The 25,606-nt window shown below is 46.5% G+C and overlaps 1 protein-coding gene across 1 annotated transcript in view; it reads right to left on the bottom strand.

The window, feature by feature from the left end:
* Positions 1-854: 854 nt before the first annotated feature.
* ADGRA2 (adhesion G protein-coupled receptor A2) overlaps positions 855-25,606 on the bottom strand; it is a 339,201-nt gene continuing 314,449 nt past the window's right edge. The window contains exons 13-19 of the mRNA XM_063925457.1: positions 24,535-24,724; positions 23,264-23,472; positions 9,168-9,295; positions 8,829-8,952; positions 6,632-6,777; positions 3,694-3,783; positions 855-3,601 (exon numbers count right to left, since the gene is read on the bottom strand). Of these exons, the coding sequence (XP_063781527.1) occupies positions 2,383-3,601; positions 3,694-3,783; positions 6,632-6,777; positions 8,829-8,952; positions 9,168-9,295; positions 23,264-23,472; positions 24,535-24,724 (2,106 nt within the window). The 3' untranslated portion in view covers positions 855-2,382. The remainder of the gene's footprint in view (positions 3,602-3,693; positions 3,784-6,631; positions 6,778-8,828; positions 8,953-9,167; positions 9,296-23,263; positions 23,473-24,534; positions 24,725-25,606) is intronic.

The following is a 25,606-nucleotide window of genomic DNA, read 5'->3' as shown; positions in this document are numbered from 1 at the left end:
ATCAAGAAATGAAGCACCTTTTGACAGTACATTACTTTTTTTTTCCCAACAGGAAGCTATTTATTTTAATATACAGTATATATTTTCAAATACATAACTCCCATTGCTGTATTCTCATTACAGTTTTAAAATAAGATCTGGAATTTCACTGCACATTTCCACTTCAGTTGCATATGTCACATTCTCTGACAGTCACACTTCACCTACTGCCTTTGAAGATTGTATCCTAAGGATACTGGTGACTAGTCTAGCATGTGATTGTGTTACATATACATTGAAAGCCATACACATAATTCCGTATTGGGCAATTTGTAGCTGTCATCTATATTTAAAGACTGCAATGTTATTTTCTACTGGATTCTTTGTCATAAGTGCTAAAATGCTGCCACTGAAGTCACTGCCTGTATTTTGCATTAGCAATCCATTAATCTACCCATTGTATTGCCATCTCTATATTATGTGACAGGAGGTGTGTGTGTATGTGTGTATATATATAATTATATATACACACACACACACACACACACACACACACACATATCTGGAAGTCCGGCTCTCCCATTAGAAACACGTGATGAAAATGCCAAAATAAAGGGCACTGAAACGTTGTCGTTTAAATGACTGTCTATTGCCTCTGATTTACCCGACGCACGGAGAGCCACACCTATCGTTGTGTGTGTGTATATATATATATATATATATATATATATAAAATATATATTTATTTGTATACATATCTCACAGTTCCAGAATAAGAGCTGTTGGAGAATTAGATTTCTGATTTTCTGACCCCATAAACAGAATAAGCATATTAATGTAAGCGTATACATACATTGAACAGACAGTGACAGCGCTAGATCTACCACACTGTTTATTGGTCGGCTTCCAATCTCGCATAGGAGCTTCACTTTTGAATTTATAAAACATTTAGATAAAAGCATTTGGCACAATTGAGACTATATAGATATGTCCCTGTAGAAATCCACATCTTTGGTATAGCTTGATCTTGAATATAAAAAGGCACTTTTACCCAGCCCACCCACCATCTACTATAATTACTAGTAATCGACAAACTATTCACATTACCTGATCAGATGTCTTCTCATGATCATCTTTCTGCAATACTTTGTATAACATTACTTTCTTATTTTATAAGGATTACAAAAGTTTGCATTTTCACGTGTTGACACGCCTATTAATACGGTTATCGAAATTTACACAGGTCTTCAAAAGCGGCCCTGATCTGTCTATACAATATATATATATAATATATTTCTGTATTTGAAAAATAAACATTTCCCTCTGAAAATAATGGTTTACACAAATAACATGCAGAAGTAATTTTCATGGTCTGCTGCGAGTGACGTAATATGAAACAAAAGAACAAGTTCTACTGTAATTACCCAAATGCCTTCCAAACACGACTTAGGTAATAGTCTTTTTTTTTTTTTTGGTAATTGCAGCAGGCAATAACAATGTCTATATACTTTTGATTGTTTTCCTTGAGTCCTTATTTAGGCACTGGTTCTGCACTTTTAAATCCCATCAGAAGGCTGCATGGGGCTGTAGCAGAAATAAAGATCCACTGGTCATTGATATTCCACCAGGAATGGACTAGAATCTGTATAACATTTGTTCTAGGAATGGTGGAAAATCTACAGAGAGGTGCGATGACGTGAGAGTGGAATGGCAGGCTCTATATATAAGTGCACCATCCCAAGGATGCCTTGGAATAGAAATTCCTTTAAAAAAGAAAAAGAAAAAAGTGCTTAATGAGAAATAAAAAGAGAAGCTTATAAGGCACATGTCTGACACAAGACAAACCGAGATGCTTTCAGTCACTTGATTTAAGGAATGAAGCTGGCCCTTTGAGCTGACAGCTATCTATTGCTACAAGTGTTCATCAGAACTTTAGTTCGGGTCATCGGGAATGCTATAAGAATTAGACTCCTCTCACATGTTTTATAGATGACACAGGAACTTTTGTACACAATGCTAAAGCAGCCTGGAGGTATTGTCCACATTAGGAATCGCATGACAAATCAATCCACGGAGCTTCTTCATACTTTTGATCTTCCTTGTATAACAAAATATTATTTGCTATCCCTAGAGACACACTTTTCATAACACTAATCCTCGTACAAAGCGTTTGCACTATCCTGCAATCCTTATGCTTCAAACAGATGTGTATACATAACCATGAGCCACATAACACACTTTGGCATATACTGTACATTCCCGGAGGTTCCAGCTGTTTCCACCAACCAATCTGTGATAATAAAATTTGAGTCGGGAGAGCACTTTCTCCTGGCATGTGCTGGCATCTTGGTCACCATAATCTATAACGGTTAAGGCACATGCTGTTTTTAGTTAACCTGAAAACTACACAGTAGTTTCACTCTTCCAGAGGCCTGTCTTCATAGCTGTGGCACTCTCTGCAGTCGCGAGATTGATGTCATATTTGCTACCCTTTATTACACCATTCTGGTTGCCAGTGTTCAGTGGATAGGATCTACGCTTGGTCTCCCTTTCCATGCTGTTGGCTTGCTTAAGATTGTCCCGACTGGCACTTTTCCTCTGCGCTTTGGCAAAGTCCTGTGCCTGGTGCCCACTGCTGTCACTCCCTTCAGAATGGGTCAGTGCCCCCTCGGGGTCCCTAGTTGCCACCCCTGTCCTGCCATTGTTCAAAGGGCTATTTTTGCTATGATAGCTTTCTGAGTGGCTGTTGTGGACACTGCCACTTTCACTGGAGGGCAGGTCAGAGGAAGGACCCCTCAGCACCTTTAATCTGTGGTGCTTCCCTTCCCGATACTGCTTAGTTCTGCTTTTATGGTTTCTGCGACCATGCAGGTTGTTCATGTACCGACTCGGGACAGTCACATATTTGTTGTTGGTAGGTTCACTATCTTCACAGCTCGGTGGCTTTGGTGGGCAGCTCTCTGCCTGATTCTGGGCAACCTGCAGATTAGTGATTTTGCAAGGTCCAGTATTAGAGTGACTGCTGCTGCTGGGTGATGACGAAGACTTTCCTGAGTTCTCCACCTCAGGGTTACACCCAATGTAGACCTGAGGTGAGTCATCTACAGGAGAACTGGTGTGCACATATGCCTGAATCGGCAAATCCTCTGTGTAAGATGGGCAACAAGCAAACCAAGAACGTTGGACATCTTGACGTCTTACACAATGGTGAATAAAGATGAACAGCCCTAGGGCCACTGCTGTTACCCCATAGAGACAACTGAAGATCACATTTAAATACCATTCTTGTGACACAGCAAAGGCCCCAAAAATCCAGAGTACAATGTACAAAACATGGACAATGACCAGAGACCAGAACTGTACTCCCAGGGAGTAGACCATATCAACATCTGCTGGGGCGGCTGAGTTAGTGGTGACTGATATGGAAGTTGAATCACTTAGGAGATGACTTATTCCACCATGTGGCTGCTGGGCTTCATTAGCCTCTGCAAGATCCTTTTGCTCCGTTGGCTGGCGTTTCAAATTTATCCCAGCACACAAGAGATATATCCAAGTGACAAGTAGGATAAGACCAGCTGGAACATAGAAAGCACCCAGACTTGGCCTCCATACCAAACAGCAGCTGTGGGATAGGACATACATTAGTGTATATTAGAAGACTAATATTTATTATACAATAGCTGACAAATCATTAATCAGCTAAAAGACACTTACGATGGGCTGTTGTCCCTGTGGTTGTTGATGTTCACAGCTGCAGTGATCCCGCAGATGATTAGAGGAATTCCTCCGGCTATCAGATAAAACCTGTAAATCAGAGAGCAACAATGTAAAGTTGAGAAAAGACAGATTGCAGATATTACTAGGGTTGCTTTCCACCAAAGTGCAACATGGAGGAGCCACAAGGTCTCATTATAATGTATGGTGAAAACCATAAACCACCAGTCTGACCTAGTGCAGTATTCCAGTTCATTTGCAGTGACAATGGCTAAGCATCCCTCTGCATAGCAATGAATAGTGATGAATATGCTTCCTCTCCTCCACATTATGGGCCTAATTCAGACCTGATCACAGCAGCAAATTTGTTAGCTAATGGGCAAAACCATGTGCACTGCAGGTGGGGCAGATATAACGTGCAGAGAGAGTTAGATTTGGGTGGGCTATATTGTTTCTGTGCAGGGTAAATACTGGCTGCTTTATTTCTACACTACAATTTCAGTTTGAATACACCCCACCCAAATCTAAATCTCTCTGCGCATGTTATATCTGTCCCCCCTGCAGTGCACATGGATTTGCCCGTTAGCTAACAAATTTGCTGCTGCGATCAGGTCTGAATTAGGCCCTATGTTGTTTCAATTATTTCTTAATGTAAAAAATCTTGTTTGGTCACTGCTCTGCATACCAGTTCATCTAAGGTGGACTTCGCAAGACATGCCCCCTCTCTGCCCAACTCCTCCCCTCAGCGCCACCTTACTTTGGATATGCTCTAATATCAATAGATTTTTTATTTCCTTTTTTTTTGCATTTTTGAGAACTTACACAATCCCCATATCTATTTACTCTTTGTCGTCTCTTTAACTTATTGCACTCTATTCGTTACAAATAGGTAAACAAGGTTCAAGAATCACCAGGCAATGAAAAGATAATGAAATAGTCAACATTAGGATGGTGTTTTAACAAAGGAGGGGGCACGTGTGCAGACTCTGGGTGGGCCCCTTCCTCTCCACAGCGCAGTAGGCTCCGGCAATGTCTACTGCGCATATGCAGGGCTTCGGAAACATGGCACCGGCCATGTCTTGGAGACTGACTACTACTGTGCATGTGTGGTGCCCATTTTGGTGGTGATTTTTGCTGCGGCTGAAGCGTCTGACGCAGGAAAAGAAAGTATTAAAATATGGGTGCAGTGTGGACCCAGGGGCCTGTGCCGGAGACAACCGCACACATTGCAACAATTATAGCGCTTACCCCGTCTCCCCGCGGTGACTTCTCCTTTAAAAAGTGCGCTCTGTTCTACCGCAGCATGCTATACCCATGATCCCGTCTTGCCGACACTTCACAGATGCATTAATGGGAGGAGGCATGGCCGTGCTGAGTGTGCTGGAATATCTCTACCTCCTCCCAGTAATGCATCGGTGAAGAGTCGGCCAGAGAGGAGATCATGGCACGCTGCGGCAGCTCAGAGCACAATTTTTAAAGGAGAAATCAACGTGGGGATCCGGGGATAAGTGCTCCACCTCCCCAGCGCCTGCGCCGCTCTTATATTTTAGGGGGGTGAAGGCATGCTGCCCCCTTGCCCCCCCATTCCGACGCCATTGGGGCTGACTGCCATAGCTGGAAGAAAGAATGTGGCTCACCAGCCTGCCGCCCACTTCCCTACCTTACCCAGCTGCTTCATCTGGCAGCAGTGTGCCAAGACATTGTGGGGGAATCCAAATGTCCATGGGCCAGCAGCTTCGTCCATGGGGCTGCTGCAGGTTATTCTGATTTTAGTAGGTTTTAACCCCTCCCTCCTTACATCTGCTGCTACCAGAGCCGTCCTTAGGCATAGGCAAACTAGGCAAATTCCTAGGGCATTTGGTATGCTTAGGGGCCCCAGCAGCTTCTGATGATTAAAATGATATGCGGCATGCCTATATTCTGTGTGTGACTACGGCTGTATCTGCATACAAAATGCTACGTTGCATTGTATTCCTGGAAATCACTGTAATGTAGCATTTTATATGCAGATACAGCTGCAGTCGCACACAGAATATAAGCATACTGCATATCATTTTAATCAGCAGAAGCTGCTTCTGTGTCCTAGCCACATAGTAATGCAAATAAGACGCATTTTCATAAACAAAAGGCGCCCGACGTTAGCAGAGCTGCCAGCTGACTCATGTCTGGCATCTCCTGCAGAACCAGCGGTGGTGCTAGGGGGCACCAGCCAAAATCTTGCCTAGGGCATCATATTGGTTAGGGCCAGCTCTGGCTGCTACTGTTCTAATTTGGACTTTTGTGACTTTTATATTGCTGGATTCTTTTATATACTGCCCTCACTATCGTTTCAGTATTGCCTGAGATGCCATGTTATGTTTCACTGTTATACTTTCATCCTGTAACCCCCACTGTATGCTATACCTCTTCTGTTTGTACACCAACATCCGCCTTTTCATATAGGGTATATCATGCTACACATGTGTCAGTTGTTCCCATAAATGTCTTGGGTCCTTGTGTGGCTTATCTCCCACAGTGTAACTTTTGTACTGTGTCCACATGGCTGCCTCACCTGCTGCGCTCGTGGATTGGATGAGAAATACTTGGACCTGACAGTTATGGAGGGAATCCTACTCCTAGTGTTAGGATGCTGCAACAACACATTTTGTGTCATCTCTTCTAGGTGTAACCTATTCCACCAGGGTAATCCTATGTAGTGTGCCCAACAGGGCTGTCGCACCTGGTATTTTCGTGGGTGGAATATATACCCTGTGGAATTTATTGCCCAAAATGACTGCACCAAACCTATTTTTTCTGCTTGATGTAATACTAAATTGTTTGTACCATGTTTTGATGCCTATAAATCACCTTCAATCCTATGGGAGAAAGAGCGCTACATAAAATTATTATTATTAGATGTGGAGGAAACACCTATGACCTCATCCGCTCTCCCAATTACCTGAGCATAGGTCTATGGGGAGGTTGGACAGCTTCTCCTTCCTGCTGTGGTTGAGGCTTGTGGGTCAACTCCTTGTAGATAACTCTGGCCTTCAGACCCATCCAGAGAAGGGTGGACAAGGAAGAATAATGCAGAATGATGCTGACCTGAGAAGTAACACATAAATCGGATAAGAGATATTCAGCATGGACAGTATCAGAAGCAGTATGACTCTAAAGAGAACAGTCTTTTATTAAGTGGTATCTAGATTGGTGGTGGTCCATGTCTATGATGTTTTTGTTGGCAGATTCATAGGTTGGTCCAGCAGCTGAGTGGAGATAGAGTCCAGGGAAGCTGTATACACGTGGTGTATCCCACGTATGATTTCACTGATGCTCTGTTGGGTTGGGTACGATATCCCGGAAGTTGGGATCCCGACAGTCTTAAGACTAACAGCAGAATCACAACGACTTCTAGGTAAGTATTTCACCCTAACCAACCCCTCCTACATACCTCTGGGGTGTGTCGGGATGCAGACTGTCAGGATCCCGCTGTCGGTCTTCTGACTGTCAAGACCCTGACTGCCTGGATTTTGACCGCATCCTGTTCAGTCATGTCATACAAACTGCTGCCTCATCGCATTAGGAGGCAGGTAGACTGTAATGTGACATGATGAGGAGGAGTTATACCAGCAAATCCTACTGGTGTCCCTGTTGTTAGTGCTATCTTTCCCCGCACTGACCATGGCATGCCGCTGAGCATTATGGGCCTCATTTAGAACAAGGAGTAAAGCCAGATAAAAAGTTAATTTTGCAGATTAGGAAAATCATGCTGGTCTGCAAGGGGCACAAATTAAAAATGTGCAGAAAAATGTAGTTGTGGGGGGGAGATTTCTAAATCAACTCCATATCGTGATGTAGAAATAAATCTGCCCAGTGTTTGCACTACATGTGAAAGTGGGGACTGTCCCTGTGTGCAAAAAAATATAAAAATTGCATGTGCACGACCATTCACCTCGGTCTCTCAAGATACAAATTTGCAACCTTTATTTGCTGGGCCCCAATACAGTGTACCAGTGCTCCTCACAGTAACTGTGCATGAAGTTATTACCAAGCAGCAGGCATCACTATTTTTTCTGCTCTTTACAAATATCTGATTATCAGCTTTACAGATAAAACAAGTGTACAGTAGCTGATTAAACAGCCTCTAGAGCAGGCCTTGCCATCCTTTGGCTCTCCAGCTGTTGTGCAACTGCACGTCCCAGCATGCCATGCCACAGTTTAGCTATTACGCAATGTTAAATCTGTGGCAGAGCATGCTGGGATGTGTAGTTTCACAGCAGCTGGAGAGCCACAGGTTGCCTAGGCCTGCTCTAGAGAATAGTCACTCACTTACTACTATTCATATTTATCTGAGGAAGTAAAACACAGCTTCCTAAAATATGGGGAACTTTCTATGACTTATTCTCATACAAGCCCCAAAATCTAGGAACTTGTATCTGTTATACAACAGTGGGCCCAATTTAGACATGATCACTGTTGTGCGAAATCGCAAGGAGGCCGATTACTAATTGATTGTGCATGCGTACGTATCGTAGTGCGCACGCGCGAAGCCAAATTGCGAATAGAATCCTCCTTCTTTTTTGATCGCTAGGCGAATGCAAGTTGATTCACAGGAAGCGGACGTTTGGAGGCGGTAAATGGCCATTTTCTGGGAGTGTCATGAAAAACACAAGCGTTCCCAGGGAGGGTGTGTGACGTTAGCTCCGGCCCAGAACAGATTGTTTCTATCGCACTGTAGGAGTAGGTTCTGGGCTACGCACAGACTGGAAAAAACATGACATGGTGAGTGACTTGCAAACGGATTTGCAGCTGACTGGCGTTTGCAAAGCTTTTCTCCCGGTGTACGCAGACTTGCACGTGGGGCGGGTATTCACTCTGTCTGGATGGCGACTTATCGCAAACCTCTGCAAATTCGCAGAGGAGCGATCAGGTCTGAATTAGGCCCTGTGTGCAGTATAACACAATACGCTTGTACTGACATGTAAAGCAGTATCCTGGAGTGAAGAAGAGTGTGGTGATTATATGACTTATAAACACTCCAGGCATCTTATTATTTAGCTTAATAAATTAAATGGAAATTAATTTCAAAATGTGACTTTTTCTTGATAATTAATATAACATTTTGCACAGTATTATGTTACTGGTCAGACACTTACAGCGTGGCACACAACGACGTATCCAGTCAGAGTAATTCTTCCCGCAAACACAGCTGATGTCATGGCAATGTGGAAGCAGACATTAAGCAGCATGTGCCAGCCCTTCCGGGAGATCTGAATGGAGCTGGGCGAGAAAATTAGTGGTAAGTATTGAGTCTGTGTTAATCCACCCAGCAATAATTTATTCTAACTCCAGATATTACAATATACATGCTAGCGTGGGCATGTTCACTACATATCTCTGTATAAAATCCATTAAACAATAAATAGTATATATATATTCCCCACATTCCCTTATACAATGCTCTTCTGCCAAGTGGCACAGCCGCTTATGCCTACCTGTGATTGACAATGTATGTGATAATGGTGGTGAAGAGGCACAACAGAAGGATCGCTGTACAGGTGTAGATGACCGGGTGGAGGACCTCTGTGCCATTCTGAGTGGACTGTGGGAAAGTGTTTAACTCCTGACAGAAAAAAAAAAACACTGTCAAAAGGACAATAAATGTTAATCTCCCTACAGACTCGGCGATTCGCCGCCAGGCTGCCCAACGGCGGATACGGCCGACGGGCGACACGGCGGCGGGGCGGAGGTGACAGGGGGAGTGAAGTTTCTTCACTCCCCCCGTCACCCGGCGCCACAGCAATGCATGCTAATATGGACGAGATTGTCCATATTGGCCTGCATGGATAAGCGACGGGACACCGATGATGAGCGAGTGCGAGTGTAGGCACGCATCGTTCATCGTTGGTGCCTACACACTGCACGATATGAACGAGTTCTCATTCATTAATGAACGGGAACGTTCATATTGTGCAGTGTTATCTGCCAGTGTGTAGGGTCCTTTACTCTGTAATCGCTGAACAATGGTAAGAAACATATCCAAGGCCAACAAAAGCCAGAAAATGTTGAGATACTTTGGGGAGATTTCAATTACGGGCAGGTGTCCTCACAGGACCGGATCAGTGCAACAACAGCTGCCCTTTATAGCAGCCCGATCTCGCACAAAACTGCTCGCACCCTCATAGATTTGCAAGCAGTTTTGTGTGAATTCGGGATTTGGCCGGACAGGCACGGGGTGCAAGATATGGTGTTGTTGCCTGTGTTTAACGGCAATTCACACCCTCTGCCTGCAATTGAATTCCCCCTTTATGTTAGATTTAGTAAAAAGGCAAATTTACATATTGTTACAGGTTCCAAAAAAGTCAAGCAGGATACCACAATTACATCATGTAGACTTTCTCAGCAGTTTTGTCATGTTATCATGCCAATAAGGAGATTTATGGTAAGAACTTACCTTTGTTAAATCTCTTTCTGCGAGGTACACTGGGTTCCACAGGGATAACATCAGGGTGTAGAGTTGGATCTTGATCCAAGGCACCAACAGGCTAAAAGCTTTTGACTGTTCCCAGGATGCTTAGCGCTGCCTCCTCTATATCCCCGCCTCCAGGCACAGGAGCTCAGTTTTGTTAACCAGTCCAATGCAGTAGCAGGTAAAAGAGAAGACAACAGTTAGTAGCCACATACACTACATTCTCACGACAGGAGAAGGTACCAGCGGCTAATGCCATACAAACCCAAAGAAGCTAAGTGCGTCAGGGTGGGCGCCCTGTGGAACCCAGTGTACCTAGCAGAAAGAGATTTAACAAAGGTAAGTTCTTACCATAAATCTCCTTTTCTGCAGTGGAGTACACTTGGGATCCACAGGGATAACATCGGGGATGTCCTAAAGCAGTTCTTCATGGGAGGGGATGCACTGTAGCCGGCACAAGAACCCGGCGTCCAAAGGAGGCATCCTGGGAGGCGGAAGTATCGAAGGCATAGAACCTTATGAATTTGTTCACTGAGGACCACGTAGCCGCCTTGCACAATTTTTCAAGGGTCGCACCACGGCGGGCCGCCCAAGAAGGTCCAACAGACAGAGTAGATTGGGCTTTGATGGTAGCAGGAGCTGGAAGGCCAGCCTATACATAAGCATGTGCAATCACCATTCTAATCCATCTGGCTAAGGTCTGCTTATTAGCAGGCCAGCCACGTTTGTGAAAACCAAAAAGGAAAAAGAGGGAATCAGATCTTCTAAGAGAAGCTGTTCTCTTCACATAAATACGGAGAGCCCGTACCACGTCCAAAGACAGCTCTTTGGAGGACAAACCTGGAGAGGTAAATGCCGGAACCACAATCTCCTGGTTAATGTGGAAAGACGACACCACCTTAGGCAAATAACCAAGGTGAGTTCTAAGAACTGGCCGGTAACGGTGAAAAATCAGAAAGGGTGACCGACAGGACAAGGCACCAAAGTCTGAAACCCGTCTAGCAGAGGCAATAGCCATCAAGAACAAGACCTTAAGAGTAAGCTACTTAAGGTCCACAGACTCAAGAGGTTCAAACGGAGACTCTTGTAAGGCGTCCAGAACAGCCGACAAATCCTAAGGTGCCACAGGCGGTACATAGGGAGGTTGAATCCGTAAAACACCCTGAGTGAATGTATGAACATCAGGCAGAGTCGCAATTTTTCTCTGAAACCATACCGACAAGGCAGAAATATGAACCTTGAGGGAGGCCAGACGAAGGCCTAAGTCCAGGCCCTGTTGCAGGAAAGCCAAAAGTTCAGCAGTACTGAACTTGTATGCGTCATAATGGTTAGTCGCACACCAGCTGAAGTAAGAATTCCATACCCTATGATAAATCCGAGCAGACGCCGGTTTACGGACCTTTAACATAGTTTGAATGACCGCCTCAGAAAATCCTTTGGCCCTCAGTACGAAAGCTTCAAGAGCAACACCGTCAAAGCCAGCCGGGCCAAATCCTGGTAGTCACAAAGGCCCTGAACGAGGAGGTCTGGGAGTTGCGGAAGTAGAAGAGGACGCTCTATCGAGAGACCCTGCAGGTCTGAGAACCACGCCGGAGCGATTAGAAGTTGTATTCCTCCTACTTGCTTGAACTTCCTTATCATCCTGGGCAGAAGTGACACCAGAAGGAACACGTACGGCAGCCGAAAGTTCCATGGAATTGCCAGTGCATCCACGAACGTTGCTTGAAGATCCCTTGTCCTTGCTCCGAAGACCGAAACCTTGTGATTGTGTCGAGACGCCATTAGGTCTACATCTGGTAGGCCCCACTTGTCCACTAGGAGTTGAAAGACTTCTGGATGAAGACTCCACTCTCCGGCGTGTACGTGCCGACGACTGAGGAAGTCCACTTCCCAGTTGAACACTGCCGATATGGCTGGCAAATGGCGTTCCGCCCAACTAATGATTTTTGATACATCCATCATTGCCATGCGGCTTCGAGTGCCGCCTTGATGATTTATGTACGCCACCATGGTGGCTTTGTCTGACTACACTTGAACAGGCCTGTTCCGTACCAGAGGCAGGGCTAGAGTCAACGCATTGAACACTGCCCACAATTCTAGAATGTTTATCGGGAGGAGAGATTCCTCCCTGGTCCACCGACCCTGAAGAGAGTGTTGCTCCAACACCGCGACCCAGCCCCGCAGACTGGCATCCGTCGTCAGAAGGACCCAGCTGGAGATCCAGAAGGGACGACCCCTGCTCAATTGCTGGTCCTGTAGCCACCAGCTCAGTGACAAGCGGACCTCCGGAGTCAAGGAGACCATGTGAGTCCTGATCCGGTGAGGAAGACCGTCCCACTTGGAGAGTATCAACTTCTGCAGAGGGCGAGAATGAAATTGAGCATACTCCACCATGTCGTAAGCCGACACCATGAGGCCTAGTACTTGCATCGCCGAGTGTGTCGTCATACGTAGGCGAGAGAGGAAGCATCTTATCTTGTCCTGAAGTTTCAGGACCTTCTCCGGAGACAAAAACAACTGCTGATTGTGGATGTCCAATAGTGCTCCCAGGTGCAGGGACCAGGGAAGATTTCTTCCAGTTGATGAGCCACTCGTGGGCTTGCAGGAATTGGACCATCAGTCCCAGATGACGGAGGAGAACCTCTGGAGAGTTCGCCAGGATCAATAAGTCGTCCAGATATGGCAAGATCCTGATACCCTGACGGCGGAGCATAGCCGTCATGACCGCCATGACCTTGGTGAAGATTCTCGGAGCCGTGGTCAGACCAAAAGGTAAAGCCTGGAATTGAAAATGTAGGTTGCCAATAGCAAACCGCAGGTATTGCTGATGCGACATGGCAATAGGTATATGCAGGTAAGCATCCTGTATGTCCAGGGATACCATATAGTCAATGGGCTCCAAGGCCAGAACAATAGAGCAAAGAGTTTCCATACGGAATTTGGAAACTTTCACAAATTTGTTCAAAGACTTAAGGCTGACAATGGGCCGGGAAGACCCATTCAGTTTCGGAACTAGGAACAACGTTGAGTAGTACCCCCTTATTGTGAGCCAGAGGCACCGGCACAATCACTCCACCACCAGATGGAGAGTTTTTGCTTTCACGGATCCGTAGGGACGTTTGTTAAGTAAAACTGGCGAGGGGGACGTTTCTTGAAAGAGATGGTGTATCCGTGAGCGACGACTTCCCTTACCCAGGCATACCTGAGCAAACCGTAGAAGTCGGCCTCCCACCCTGGGATCCCCCAGAGGGAGGCCCACCCCGTCATGTGGCAGAACTTGTCTATTATGGAAGCAGGCTGACGGGCAGCCCAGGCACGTTTAGGTTTGTGCTTAGTGGGATTGGAAGTGCGAGCCTGTTTCGGGTACACCTGACCCTTTGCTTTACCTGGAGGTCGAAAGGAACGAAAGGAAGTACTCTTAGCCTTCGGGGCCAAAGGTGTAGTACTAGGTAGACATGCAGTCTTCGCCGATGCTAAGTCAGCAACAATCTTATTGAGGTCTTCCCCAAAAAGTATGTTTCCCTTAAAAGGGATCACCTCCAAGGTCTTTTTTAAGAGTCCAGATCCACAGACCAGGACCGCAACCAAAAGATCTGGTGAGCCAGAATAGACATAGCAGACGATTTGGCCGCCATAATACCTGCATCAGATGCCGCCTCCTGAATATAATGAGAGGCTGTAATAATGTATGAAAGACTCTGTCTAGCATTATCAGGAAAATTAGATGGTAGTTCCGCTTCAACTTCCTGAACCCAGGTCTCAATAGCTTTAGCAGCCCAAGAGACCGCAATAGTAGGCCTGTGTACAGCTCCAGCAAGAGTGTAAATAGACTTAAAGCAACCCTCCACATGCTTATCCGTCGGTTCCTTCAGAGAGGTGATGGTGAGCAGGTGAGCAGAGGACACCACCAGACGCGCGACTTGTGAGTCCACCGGCGGTGGTGTTTCACAATTTTTACTTAACTCTGCAGCGAGGGGATAACGAGCTAGCATCTTTTTAGACAGGGAGAATTTCTTTCCTGGAGACTCCCAGGATTCCTGACGTATGTCAACTAAGTGGTCAGAGTGGGGCAAAACTAATTTATTAACCTTCTGACGCTTGAACTTATCTGGTTTCTTAGAGGTAGCTGGAGGTTCTTCGTCATCATCAATTTGAAGAATCAGCCTGAAAGCCTCCAAGAGGTCAGGAACATCCACTTGTGTCATAGATTCCCCATCAGAAGCATCTGCATCAGTGTCTGAGGGGGTCAGCATATGCGCCATCTTCATCAGATGAAGTATCTGAAACATGTGTGGATTGTGAGGAAGTAATGGCCCGCTTAGATGACCCCTTGGTCTTAGACGGGTGAGGGTTAGGAGTTTGCTTAGCCAAAGACTGATTTAATTGCTGTAACTGAGAGGACAGAGTATCTGCCCATGGCGGATTAACTGCAGGGACAATATGTGGCTGTAATGGCACAGAAGGTCCCATGGGGGGGCAAGTCGTGTAGTCAGTAAATTAGAAAATGCAGCCCACGGCGGGTCATGATTCGCCCCCGTTGCTGTAGATTGACTGAGGGGTATAAAACCCCCAGTACCTGAACCCTCAGCTGCAATATTCTCCTCAGAGACATCCATGTCAGTAGCACTGTATGTTGCAGGATCAGCCATAGAATTATCACCCTGTTTAGCTGACATTATATGAAAGCGTAACCGTAGGGCAAAATAGTACAATATAAGCAGACAAAGTACCTGGCAGAAATCCCCCTGTATAGTGTGACTGCAAGCAGAGCACACACGGAGGATTTAAGAGGTATATGGTGACTGTAATACACAGAGAAAAATACCACAACAGTATATCCTGTGAAACACTATATTATATGAGAACCCTGGTGCACTTAGCCCCCTTCAGGGTACAGAATATAGGGATAGCAATATGTGTGAGATACACGGAATGGAAATCACACAGCAGCTACTAGCACAGACACACAGTCACATGTACAATGCAGAAATTATCACAAACAACAATAAAACTGCACTGGACTAGCAATACTAAGTAACTGCACCACAAAGTAAAGCTATATATGTATATAGATATAACAATGCACAGTAAAGACTAGATGTATATCCCAGGGTACTTGTACTAATTAGCCCTGAATGTATGCCCTTGTTCTTAACTAACACTGGCCCTCATTCCGAGTTGTTCGCTCGCTAGAAGCTTTTAGCAGCTTTGCACACGCTAAGCCGCCGCCTACTGGGAGTGTATTTTAGCATAGCAGAATTGCGAACGAAAGATTCGCAGAATTGCGAATAGAAATTTCTTAGCAGTTTCTGAGTAGCTCGAGACTTACTCCTCCACTGCGATCAGTTCAGTCAGTTTCGTTCCGGGTTTGACGTCACAAACACACCCAGCGTTCGCCCAGACACTCCCCCGTTTCTTCAGACACTCTCGCGTTTTTCCCAGAAACGCCAGCGTTTTTTCGCACACACCCATAAAACGGCCAGTTTTCGCCCAGAAACACCCACTTCCTGTCAATCACACTACGATCACCAGAACGATGAAATTTCTTTGTTAAACTGTGAGTAAAATACCAAACTTTTTGCAAATTTACTTGGCGCAGGCGCACTGCGAACGTTGCGCATACGCAGTTTGCGACTAATCGCTCCGTTGCGAGAACAACTCGGAATGAGGGCCAGTCTAAAAGACATGTAGAATACTTAAGTGTCCTGTAAATGCTCAGCGCTGATGATGCAGGCAGCTTTACAGAGGAGACATTGCCCAGCAGTCTAAAGTCAGCTCAGCATGTGTAATGGCGCCCAAACGCTGACAGGGAGTGAGGGAGGCAGAGAGATGCAGCTCCAGGGCGTGAACATTAGCAGTAAATGGTGCCTGGGGCTGGGGGAGGGGCTACAGGTCAGAGCCTTATCCCCTTGCCGGACTTCACCACCAGGTACTGCGGGCCTTAGCAAAACGGATTATGAGGTAATCCGACCTGTGCCCTTGTCCTGGTGGTCTAGTGGGGTCCCTGTATGGCCACAGTGTCCACGCCAGAGCACGCGGGCGGTCTCCTAATGCCAGCGTGCGCGGGCAGTCTCCTAAAGACCGCGCCGGATCGCGATTTGCAGCGGGTCCTGCCTGGGGGACCCTCTTACCTCCTCCCTTAATGTGGCCACGCGATCCCTGAGAGAAGCGGCAAGTGTGTGTTCCGTAGTAGAAACCGGAGTTCTCCGCTGTAAGTACTTGGCAACCAGGGCATGGGAGTATACATCACTGCCGGGGGAGGTGAGGGAGCCACAGCATGATATGTCAAAATGACATATAACACTTGTAAGTGCCTATGCTGCAGCCCTTGAAGTCTTCTGTCTTCTGAAAAGCTCTTTTCAGGGCTGCGCTAGCTGCCTGCACTGCCGGCACCAACTTACAAACTGAGCTCCAGTGCCTGGAGGCGGGGATATAGAGGAGGCGGTGCTAAGCATCCTGGGAACAGTCAAAGCTTTTAGCATGTTGGTGCCTCGGATCAAGATCCAACTCTACACCCCGATGTTATCCCTGTGGAACCCCAGTGTACCCCGCTGCAGAAAATAGGATTTTAATACCTATCGGTAAATCCTTTTCTCTTAGTCCGTAGAGGATGCTGGGGAAGCTTCAAGAACCATGGGGTATAGACGGGATCCGCAGGAGACATGGGCACACTATAAGACTTTGAATGGGTGTGAAATAGCTCATCCCTCTATGCCCCTCCTCCAGACCCCAGTTATAGGAACTGTGCCCAGGGAGACAGACATTACGAGGAAAAGGATTTATTTAATTATTTTAAACTAAGGTGAGATACATACCAGCTCACACCACCAACACGCCGTACAACATGGCATTCAACAACAGCAACACATGCAACGGCATGACGAACAGCAGTCACAGATTTGACTGAATTTAACACAACATGAGCGTAACTATAACCAAACTGCAGGTACAGCCCGCACTGGGACGGGCGCCCAGCATCCTCTACGGACTAAGAGAAAAGGATTTACCGGTAGGTATTAAAATCCTATTTTCTCATACGTCCTAGAGGATGTTGGGCAAGCTTCAAGAACCATGGGGTTTATATCAAAGCTCTAGAACGGGCGGGAGAGTGCGGATGACTCTGCAGCACCGATTGACCAAACAAGAGGTCCTCCTCAGCCAGGGTATCAAACTTGTAAAACTTCGCAAAGGTGTTTGAACCCGACCAAGTAGCGGCTCGGCAAAGTTGTAACGCCGAGACACCCCTGGCAGCCGCCCTTGATGAGCCCACCTTTCTGGTAGAATGGGCTTTCAACAATTTCGGTAACGGCAAGCCTGCCGTAGAATGAGCCTGCTGAATCGTACTACAAATCCAGCGTGCAATAGTCTGCTTAGAAGCAGGAGCCCCAATCTTGTTGGGAGCCCACAGGACAAACAGAGCCTCTGTTTTCCTAATTTGCACCGTTCTGGCGACATAGATCTTCAAAGCTCTGACCACATTGAGAGATTTTGACTCCGCCAATGCGTCAGTAGCCACTGGCACCACAATCGGCTGGTTAACATGAAATGAAGAAACCACTTTTGGCAGAAATTGCTGACGAGTTCTCAACTCTGCTCTATCAGCATGGAAAATTAAATAGGGGCTTTTGTGAGACAAAGCCGCCAACTCAGACACTCGCCTTGCAGACGCCAAGGCCAACAACATGACCACTTTCAAAGTAAGGAATTTTAACTCAACCTTGCGTAAAGGTTCAAACCAATGTGATTGCAAGAATTGCAACACCACATTAAGATCCCACGGTGCCACTGGGGGCACAAAGGGAGGTTGGATGTGCAGTACGCCTTTTACGAAGGTCTGAACTTCTGGAAGGGAGGCCAATTCTTTTTGAAAAAAGATCGACAAGGCTGAAATCTGTACTTTAATAGAGCCTAACTTTAGGCCCGCATCGAGACCTGCTTGTAGGAAATGGAGCAAACGCCCCAGGTGGAATTCTTCCGTAGGAGCCTTCTTGGATTCACACCAAGACACATATTTCCTCCAAATACGGTGGTAATGCTTTGCCGTTACTTCTTTTCTAGCCAAAAGAAGTGTAGGAATGACTTCACTGGGAATACCCTTTCGGGCTAGGATTGTGCGTTCAACCGCCACGCCGTCAAACGCAGCCGCGGTAGGTCCTGATACACGCACGGCCCCTGTTGTAACAGGTCTTCCCGAAGAGGAAGAGGCCAGGGATCTTCTATGAGCAACTCCCATAGATCTGGATACCAGGCCCTTTTCGGCCAATCCGGAACAATGAGGATGGCTTGAACTCTTGTTCTCCGTATAATTTTTATCACCTTTGGAATGAGTGGAAGTGGAGGGAACACATAGACTGACTGAAACACCCACGGTGTCACTAGGGCGTCCACCGCTATCGCTGAGGGTCCCTTGACCTGGAACAATATCTCTGAAGTTTCTTGTTGAGGTGGGACGCCATCATGTCCACTTGAGGAACACCCCAACTACTTGTCACTTCTGCAAAGACCTCTTGATGAAGACCCCACTCTCCTGGATGGAGATCGTGTCTGCTGAGGAAGTCTGCTTCCCAGTTGTCCACTTCTGGAATGAAGAGCGCTGGCATGTCTTTCCGCCCAGCGAAGAATCTTCATGGCCTCGGCCATCGCCTCTCTGCTTTTTGTTCCGTCTTGGCTGTTTATGTACGCCACTGCTGTCACGTTGTCTGACTGAATCAAGACCGGCAGACCTCGAAGAAGATGTTCTGCTTGCAGTATGCCGTTGTAGATGGCTCTTAATTCCAGAATGTTTATGTGTAGACAAGCTTCCTGGCTTGACCACTTTCCCTGAAAGTTTCTTCCCTGTGTGACTGCTCCCCAGCCTCGAAGGCTTGCATCCGTGGTCACCAGGATCCAATCCTGAATCCCGAACCTGCGTCCCTCCAGAAGGTGAGAACTGTGCAGCCACCACAGAAGGGAAATTCTGGTCCTGGGAGATAGAATTATTTTCCGGTGCATGTCCAGGTGAGACCCGGACCACTGGTCCAGCAGGTTCCACTGAAACCCCCTGGCATGGAACCTGCCATACGGAATGGCCTCGTAGGCTGCCACCATCTTCCCCAGCAACCGCGTGCAGTGAAGAACTGACAGCTTTGCCGGTTTCAGAATCTGTTTTACCATGTTCTGTAATTCCAAAGCTTTTTCCACTGGAAAAAAAAATCTTTGCAATTCTGTATCCTGAATCATACCCAGGAACGAGAGCCATGTCGTTGGATCCAACCGCGATTTTGGCAAATTTAGGAGCCAACCCGTGTTGTTGCAGAATCGTCAGTGAAAGGGCAACATTCTTCAACAATTGCTCCTTGGACCTCGCCTTTATGAGGAGATCGTCCAAGTACGGGATAATTGTGATTCCATGCTTGCGCAGGAGAACCATCATCTCCGCCATTACTTTGGTGAAAATCCTCGGAGCCGTGGACAGACCAAACGGCAACGTCTGAAATTGGTAATGAAAATCCTGCACAGCAAATCTCAGGTAAGCCTGATGCGGAGGATAAATGGGGACATCTAAGTAGGCATCTTTTATGTCGAACGACACCATAAAATCCCCCTCCTCCAGACTGGAGATCACTGCTCGTTAGAGACTCCATCTTGAACTTGAATCTTTTCAGAAAGACATTGAGGGATTTTAGGTTTAGAATCGATCTGACTGAGCCATCCGGCTTCGGGACCACGAACAGGCTGGAATAAAACCCTTCCCCCTGTTGAGACGGGGGCACCGTGACAATCACTTGATTTTGACACAACTTTAGTATCGCAGCGTTTACTATCTCCCTTTCTGGAAGAGAAGCTGGCAAGGCCGATTTGAAAAATCGGTGACTGAGAACGTCTTGAAACTCTAACTTGTACCCCTGGGTTACTAAGTCTACTATCCAAGGATCCAGGTCCGAGTGCACCCAGACCTGACTGAAGAGTTTGAGACGTGCCCCCACTGGTGCGGACTCCCGCAACGGAGCCCCAACGTCATGCGGTGGATTTGGTAGAAGCCGGAGAGGACTTCTGCTCTTGGGAACTTGCCACCGCCTGCGACCTCTTTCCCCTTCCTCTTCCTCTCGCTGCAAGGAAGGAGGACCCTCGTCCTTTTTTTAATTTATTGGGCCGAAAGGACTGCATCTGATAGTGGGGCGTTTTCTTCTGTTGTGCTGGAACATAAGGTAAAAATTACGACTTACCCGCGGTAACCGTAGACACCAGGTCAGTGAGACCGTCGCCAAACAATACCCTACCGTTAAACAGTAGAGACTCCATTGCCTTCTTAGAGTCAGCGTCAGCATTCCATTGATGAATCCACAACGCTCTCCTAGCCGAGACCGCCATGGCATTAGCCCTTGATCCCAAAAGGCCAATATCCCTTACAGCTTCTTTTAAATATGCTGCAGCGTCCCTGATGTAACCCAGAGTCAATATCTCTGTCTAGGGAATCTACCTCAGATGATAAGTTATCTGCCCACCGTTCAATGGGGGTCATTCCGAGTTGTTCGCTCGCTAGCAGATTTTAGCAGCATTGTACACGCTAGGCCGCCGCCCTCTGGGAGTGTATCTTAGCTTAGCAGAATTGCGAATGAAAGATTAGCAGAATTGCGAATAGAAATTTCTTAGCAGTTTCTGAGTAGCTTGAGACTTACTCCTCCACTGCGATCAGCTCAGCCCGTTTCGTTCCTGGTTTGACGTCACAAACACGCCCTGCGTTCGGCCAGCCGCTCCCCCGTTTCTCCAGACACTCCTGCGTTCTATCCTGGCACGCCTGCGTTTTTCCGCACACTCCCAGAAAACGGTCAGTTTCCGCCCAGAAACACCCACGTCCTGTCAATCACACTCCGATCACTTCAACGATGAAAATTCTTCGTTTGGATGTGAGTAAATCTACTAAGTTTTGTGCTAAAATACTTAGCGCATGCACACTGCGTACCATGCGCATGCACATTTTTGCCTTAATCGCTCCGTTGCGAAAATCAGCAACGAGCGAACAACTCGGAATGACCCCCAATAGCGCTACTCACCCATGCCGCAGCAACGGCAGGCCTGAGTAGCGACCCCGTAGTGACATAAATAGATTTCAGTGTATTTTCCTGCTTACGATCCGCGGGATCGTTTAGGGCTGCCGTGTCAGGGGACGGGAGCGCCACTTTTTTGGATAGACGCGACAAAGCCTTGTCTACCGTGGGGATTGACTCCCACCTTTCCCTGTCCCCAGAAGGGAACGGATATGCCACTGGAATTCTTTTGGGAACATGTATCCTTTTGTCAGGATTTTCCCAAGCTTTTTCAAAAAGTGCGTTCAGCTCATGAGAGGGAGGAAACGTTACCTCAGGTTTCTTTCCTTTATACATACAGACCCTAGTATCAGGAACAGCGGGGTCCTCAGTGATATGTAAAACATCTTTTATTGCCACAATCATGTACTGAATACTCTTAGCCAGTTTTGAATGTAATCTGGCATCACTATAGTCGACACTGGAATCAGAGTCCATGTCGGTATCTGTATCTGCTATCTGGGTAAATGGCCGTTTCTGTGACCCCGAAGGAGCCTGGGCCTGTGACAAAGCATCTTCCATGGATTTCCTCCATGTCTGGTTCTTAGACTCAGATTTATCAAATCTCTTAGCTAACTTAGTCACATTTGCGTTTAAAACACTTAACATATTCACCCAATCATCTGTCGGCGGTGACAACACTGCCACTCTCACAAAATTGTCTGTCCCCACTCCAGCCTCCTCCTGGGAAGAGCATTCAGCCTCAGACATGTCGACACACACACTAACGCCTGCCAGAGAGACACAGAGAGAGTTCTGCCAGCTCACACCCAGCGCCTATCCCGGTACTAAGGCCAGTAATAAGACTGCCCAGACCTGCTAGCGCTTTTTTCAGATAAAATAAATCACCACATTTCCAGTTTCCAGTTTTGCACCCTGTTACTTGCACAGTGTGGAGGTCAGGGCCAGCATCTCTGCAGCCTTCTGTGAAGAGAAAAAAGGGTGCTGGTCAGAGCTGTGCGGGCTAAGCCCCACCCACTACATAGCGCGCTTCCGTCCCGCTCAAAATCTTTATACTGGCGGGGGTCCATTAACTAGTGCCTGGGCACTGTTAACTTCCATGCCAGTGCTGTCTGAGATCCCCCCATGCTGCCCAGAGCGTCCCCCCTGCGCCCTGCAGTGCAGTGATCTGTGTGGGAGCATGGCGCGCAGCGCGGCCGCTGCGCGGTACCTCAGATGCATCTTCTGCCGTCACTGAAGTCTTCTGTTCTTCTCATATTCACCCGACTTCAAACTTCTGGCTCTGTGAGGGGGGTGACGGCGCGGCTCCGGGAACAAGCAGCTAGGCGTACCAAGTGATCGAACCCTCTGGAGCTAATGGTGTCCAGTAGCCTAAGAAACAGAGCCCTTGAACTCTTAAGAAGTAGGTCTGCTTCTCTCCCCTCAGTCCCACGATGCAGGGAGCCTGTTGCCAGCAGGTCTCCCTGAAAATAACAAACCTAATAAAGTATTTTCCTGAGAAACTCTGGAGAGCTCCTCAGTGTGCATCCAGTATCACTGGGCACAGAATCTAACTGGGGTCTGGAGGAGGGGCATAGAGGGAGGAGCCAGTTCACACCCATTCAAAGTCTTATAGTGTGCCCATGTCTCCTGCGGATCCCGTCTATACCCCATGGTTCTTGAAGCTTCCCCAGCATCCTCTAGGACGTATGAGAAACTAATGGTTCCATTGCTCTAATGTGGCTGGCAACAAATATCTATCTTGGGTGAAGGGAGCCCCCTGCCACACACCTTGCACACAGGACCAACCACTGTGGCTGCCCGTGCACCACACCCCCTCCCTCAGATAGTGACAGTACACCTGGTATATGATAGGAGATTAGATAAAAATAAAACTATACATGACAGTCCAAGGAACATTATATCAAACTTAAATGCGTAACAAAAATGTCCAAAATTGTGTGAATGAGGCCAAGGGAATGTGAGTTAAAGGGAGAACCATAGCAATAAAGTATAAGGAAAAAATCAATTCATTATCTGACTTTTTTAAATAATAAAATCGTATTTAGTAAAATGTATACAGTTAAAGCTGGCAAAATACAATGAGCCATCTTACCGTCAGGATGGCGAAATTGCTGAGCTGCCAGCACTGCATGCTGGTTATATTTGGTTCCTCTGACACAAGTTGGCAGCCCTCTGAGCTCCAGCCTCCATACCCCTCCAGGGCTTTAAAGTTCCAATGTGCAGGTAGTGGGTTGGATCCTTTTACCAGGTGTCGGAAAGTTACCATGACTGGATCGCTGAGGTTACTGATGCCGCAACCTCCTGGTAAACAAAGAAAATTGGGATCAGACAGGCCATTTTCTGCTCTGCATGCTTTCCTGTGTTTAAAGGACATAAAGCATATCATTTCTTAGAACACATGCTTTAAAGCAGGCCTGGCCAAACCTGTGACTCTCCAGCTGTTGTAAAACTGCACATCCCAGCATGCCCTGCTACAATTTTAGCAGTCCCTAACAACAAAACTGTGGCAAAGCATGATAATACTTGTATTTTCACATCAGCTGGAGAGTCTCAGGTTGGCCAGGTCTGCTTTAAAGTGCAACTGTAACCGACATAGTTAAGGCAGCCATTTTGTGGGCTGAGCATAGTTATTAGAATAAAGCCTCTTTACTCATGAATCTTGCTTATGTGCCTTAGTAATGTAGCAACACTGATTCCAGATGAAACGATGGCTGAAAAGTGATCATGAGAATGCAGACTGACCTTTCACCTGAAAGCAGTAAACTCATTGCCAGGCTGCGGCCTAATAAATATTCTCTGAGGCCAGGGGCAATGAGAGGGCAGGTAAGTACTTTTCACAGTACCAGGAACTGGCCGTTCTAAAGAGGACACACCTTCATCAGTGCCAGCATCTACAGATTACCAGCATGGCGCGGCCATGCCATTCCTGCGTACTGGGTTCCAAATTTTTCTCATGGTGGCCCTGTTTGAAGCCACAAAATGGCTGCCTTCAACGTGTGTGAGCAACAGGTGCACTTTAATCTTCAGGATTTTAACAGCTGAACTGTGCGACTATGTTCCCTGAAGGCTATACTTATACAGCTCCCTTCAGCTGGAGCAACTGTTTAGTTCCAATTTGGCCACTAAAGTATTAATGTGGCGCCAAAGATTTAAGCTCCAGCTGTACGCTTAAACTGCTTGGTCTAAAAGAAGACACTATAAATTGGAGAAGCAGCATTAATAGTAAACTCTATTAAAAGGAAATCACTTAAAAAAATTCACTTGATACTTTCAAGGATTTTAGACTTCAAAGAATGGTAAAAACACCAGAGAGCACAATGTTCCTTTTCATTTTATTAGCACATTAAAGTTTGATTTCCTTACGCGTTCCAACATATATGACAGGAGTAGAGACGCTGCGCCTTTTCCCGTCTTCTGCCAGGCGAGAGGAGTTTCCAACACTCCTGAACAGCTTTCCATTCCTAAAGGCCAGCACTTGTAGTTTACAGGTTTGAGAGGAGGAGGAAGCAAAGAGGCTCTGAGGGAGGTGGACAGAGGACAAGGCGAGGCTGTTCTGAAAGGGGCAAAATAAAAATAGGAGTCTAAATTATTGATGATTATTGAACCCATTAAAATTGAACCCATTACTAGTATTCTATGCAGCACATTGCTCTGTCATCCAACACCATATGCAGACATTACAGAATAGCAGTTGGACAGCATCATGTTACACTGTGATAGCTGTCCCAGAACTGGGATTTCCATTCTGTAAGGATAATCTACAAATACAGACAAGCACCATGGGGTCTATGTACTAAAGCCTTGGAGGGAGAAAAAGTACTAACCAACCAGCTCCTGTCAGTTTTCAAACACAGCCTGTAACATGATAGGTAGGAGCTGACTGACTGGTACTTTATCTCTCTCCACTTTATGGGGTCTGTGTACTAAGCCTTGGAGAGAGATAAAGTGGACGGAGATAAACTACCAGTCAATCAGCTTTTAACTGTCATGTTACAGGCTCTTGATTGAAAAATGACAGTTAGGAGCTGGTTCGTTGGTACTTTATCTCTCTACAGCTTAGTACATAGACCCCTATATGCTTGCAAGTGATCCTACTTGTCGGCCTTACGCATTCATAGATGCACGTCCACTACCTGACCCTTGGAACAACCCATGGAAACGCAGTCAGCACGGAGCTCTGCAGGTTCCAGGTTCCGTCTATGAATCTACATTGCGAAAGCACGGAATCACTGCTTGAAAGTCATATATAGTAAAACTTTAGGACCACTCCCCTTATTTTCTCCGAAAACACTATGTATATGTGAACTAATAATGGACATGGATTTGCTGCATGGGTCACTTGTGTGTTAAAGGGTTTAGTTTTGTTTGTTTTTTAAATAGTGAAAGTGCATCTAGAAGATGTAAAACATGTCCCATTAAAATGTTGGTATGACAT

Source organism: Pseudophryne corroboree, chromosome 6, assembly GCF_028390025.1.
Source record: "Pseudophryne corroboree isolate aPseCor3 chromosome 6, aPseCor3.hap2, whole genome shotgun sequence".
Lineage (NCBI taxonomy): Eukaryota > Metazoa > Chordata > Amphibia > Anura > Myobatrachidae > Pseudophryne > Pseudophryne corroboree.
This window is presented reverse-complemented; position numbering and strand designations above follow the sequence as displayed.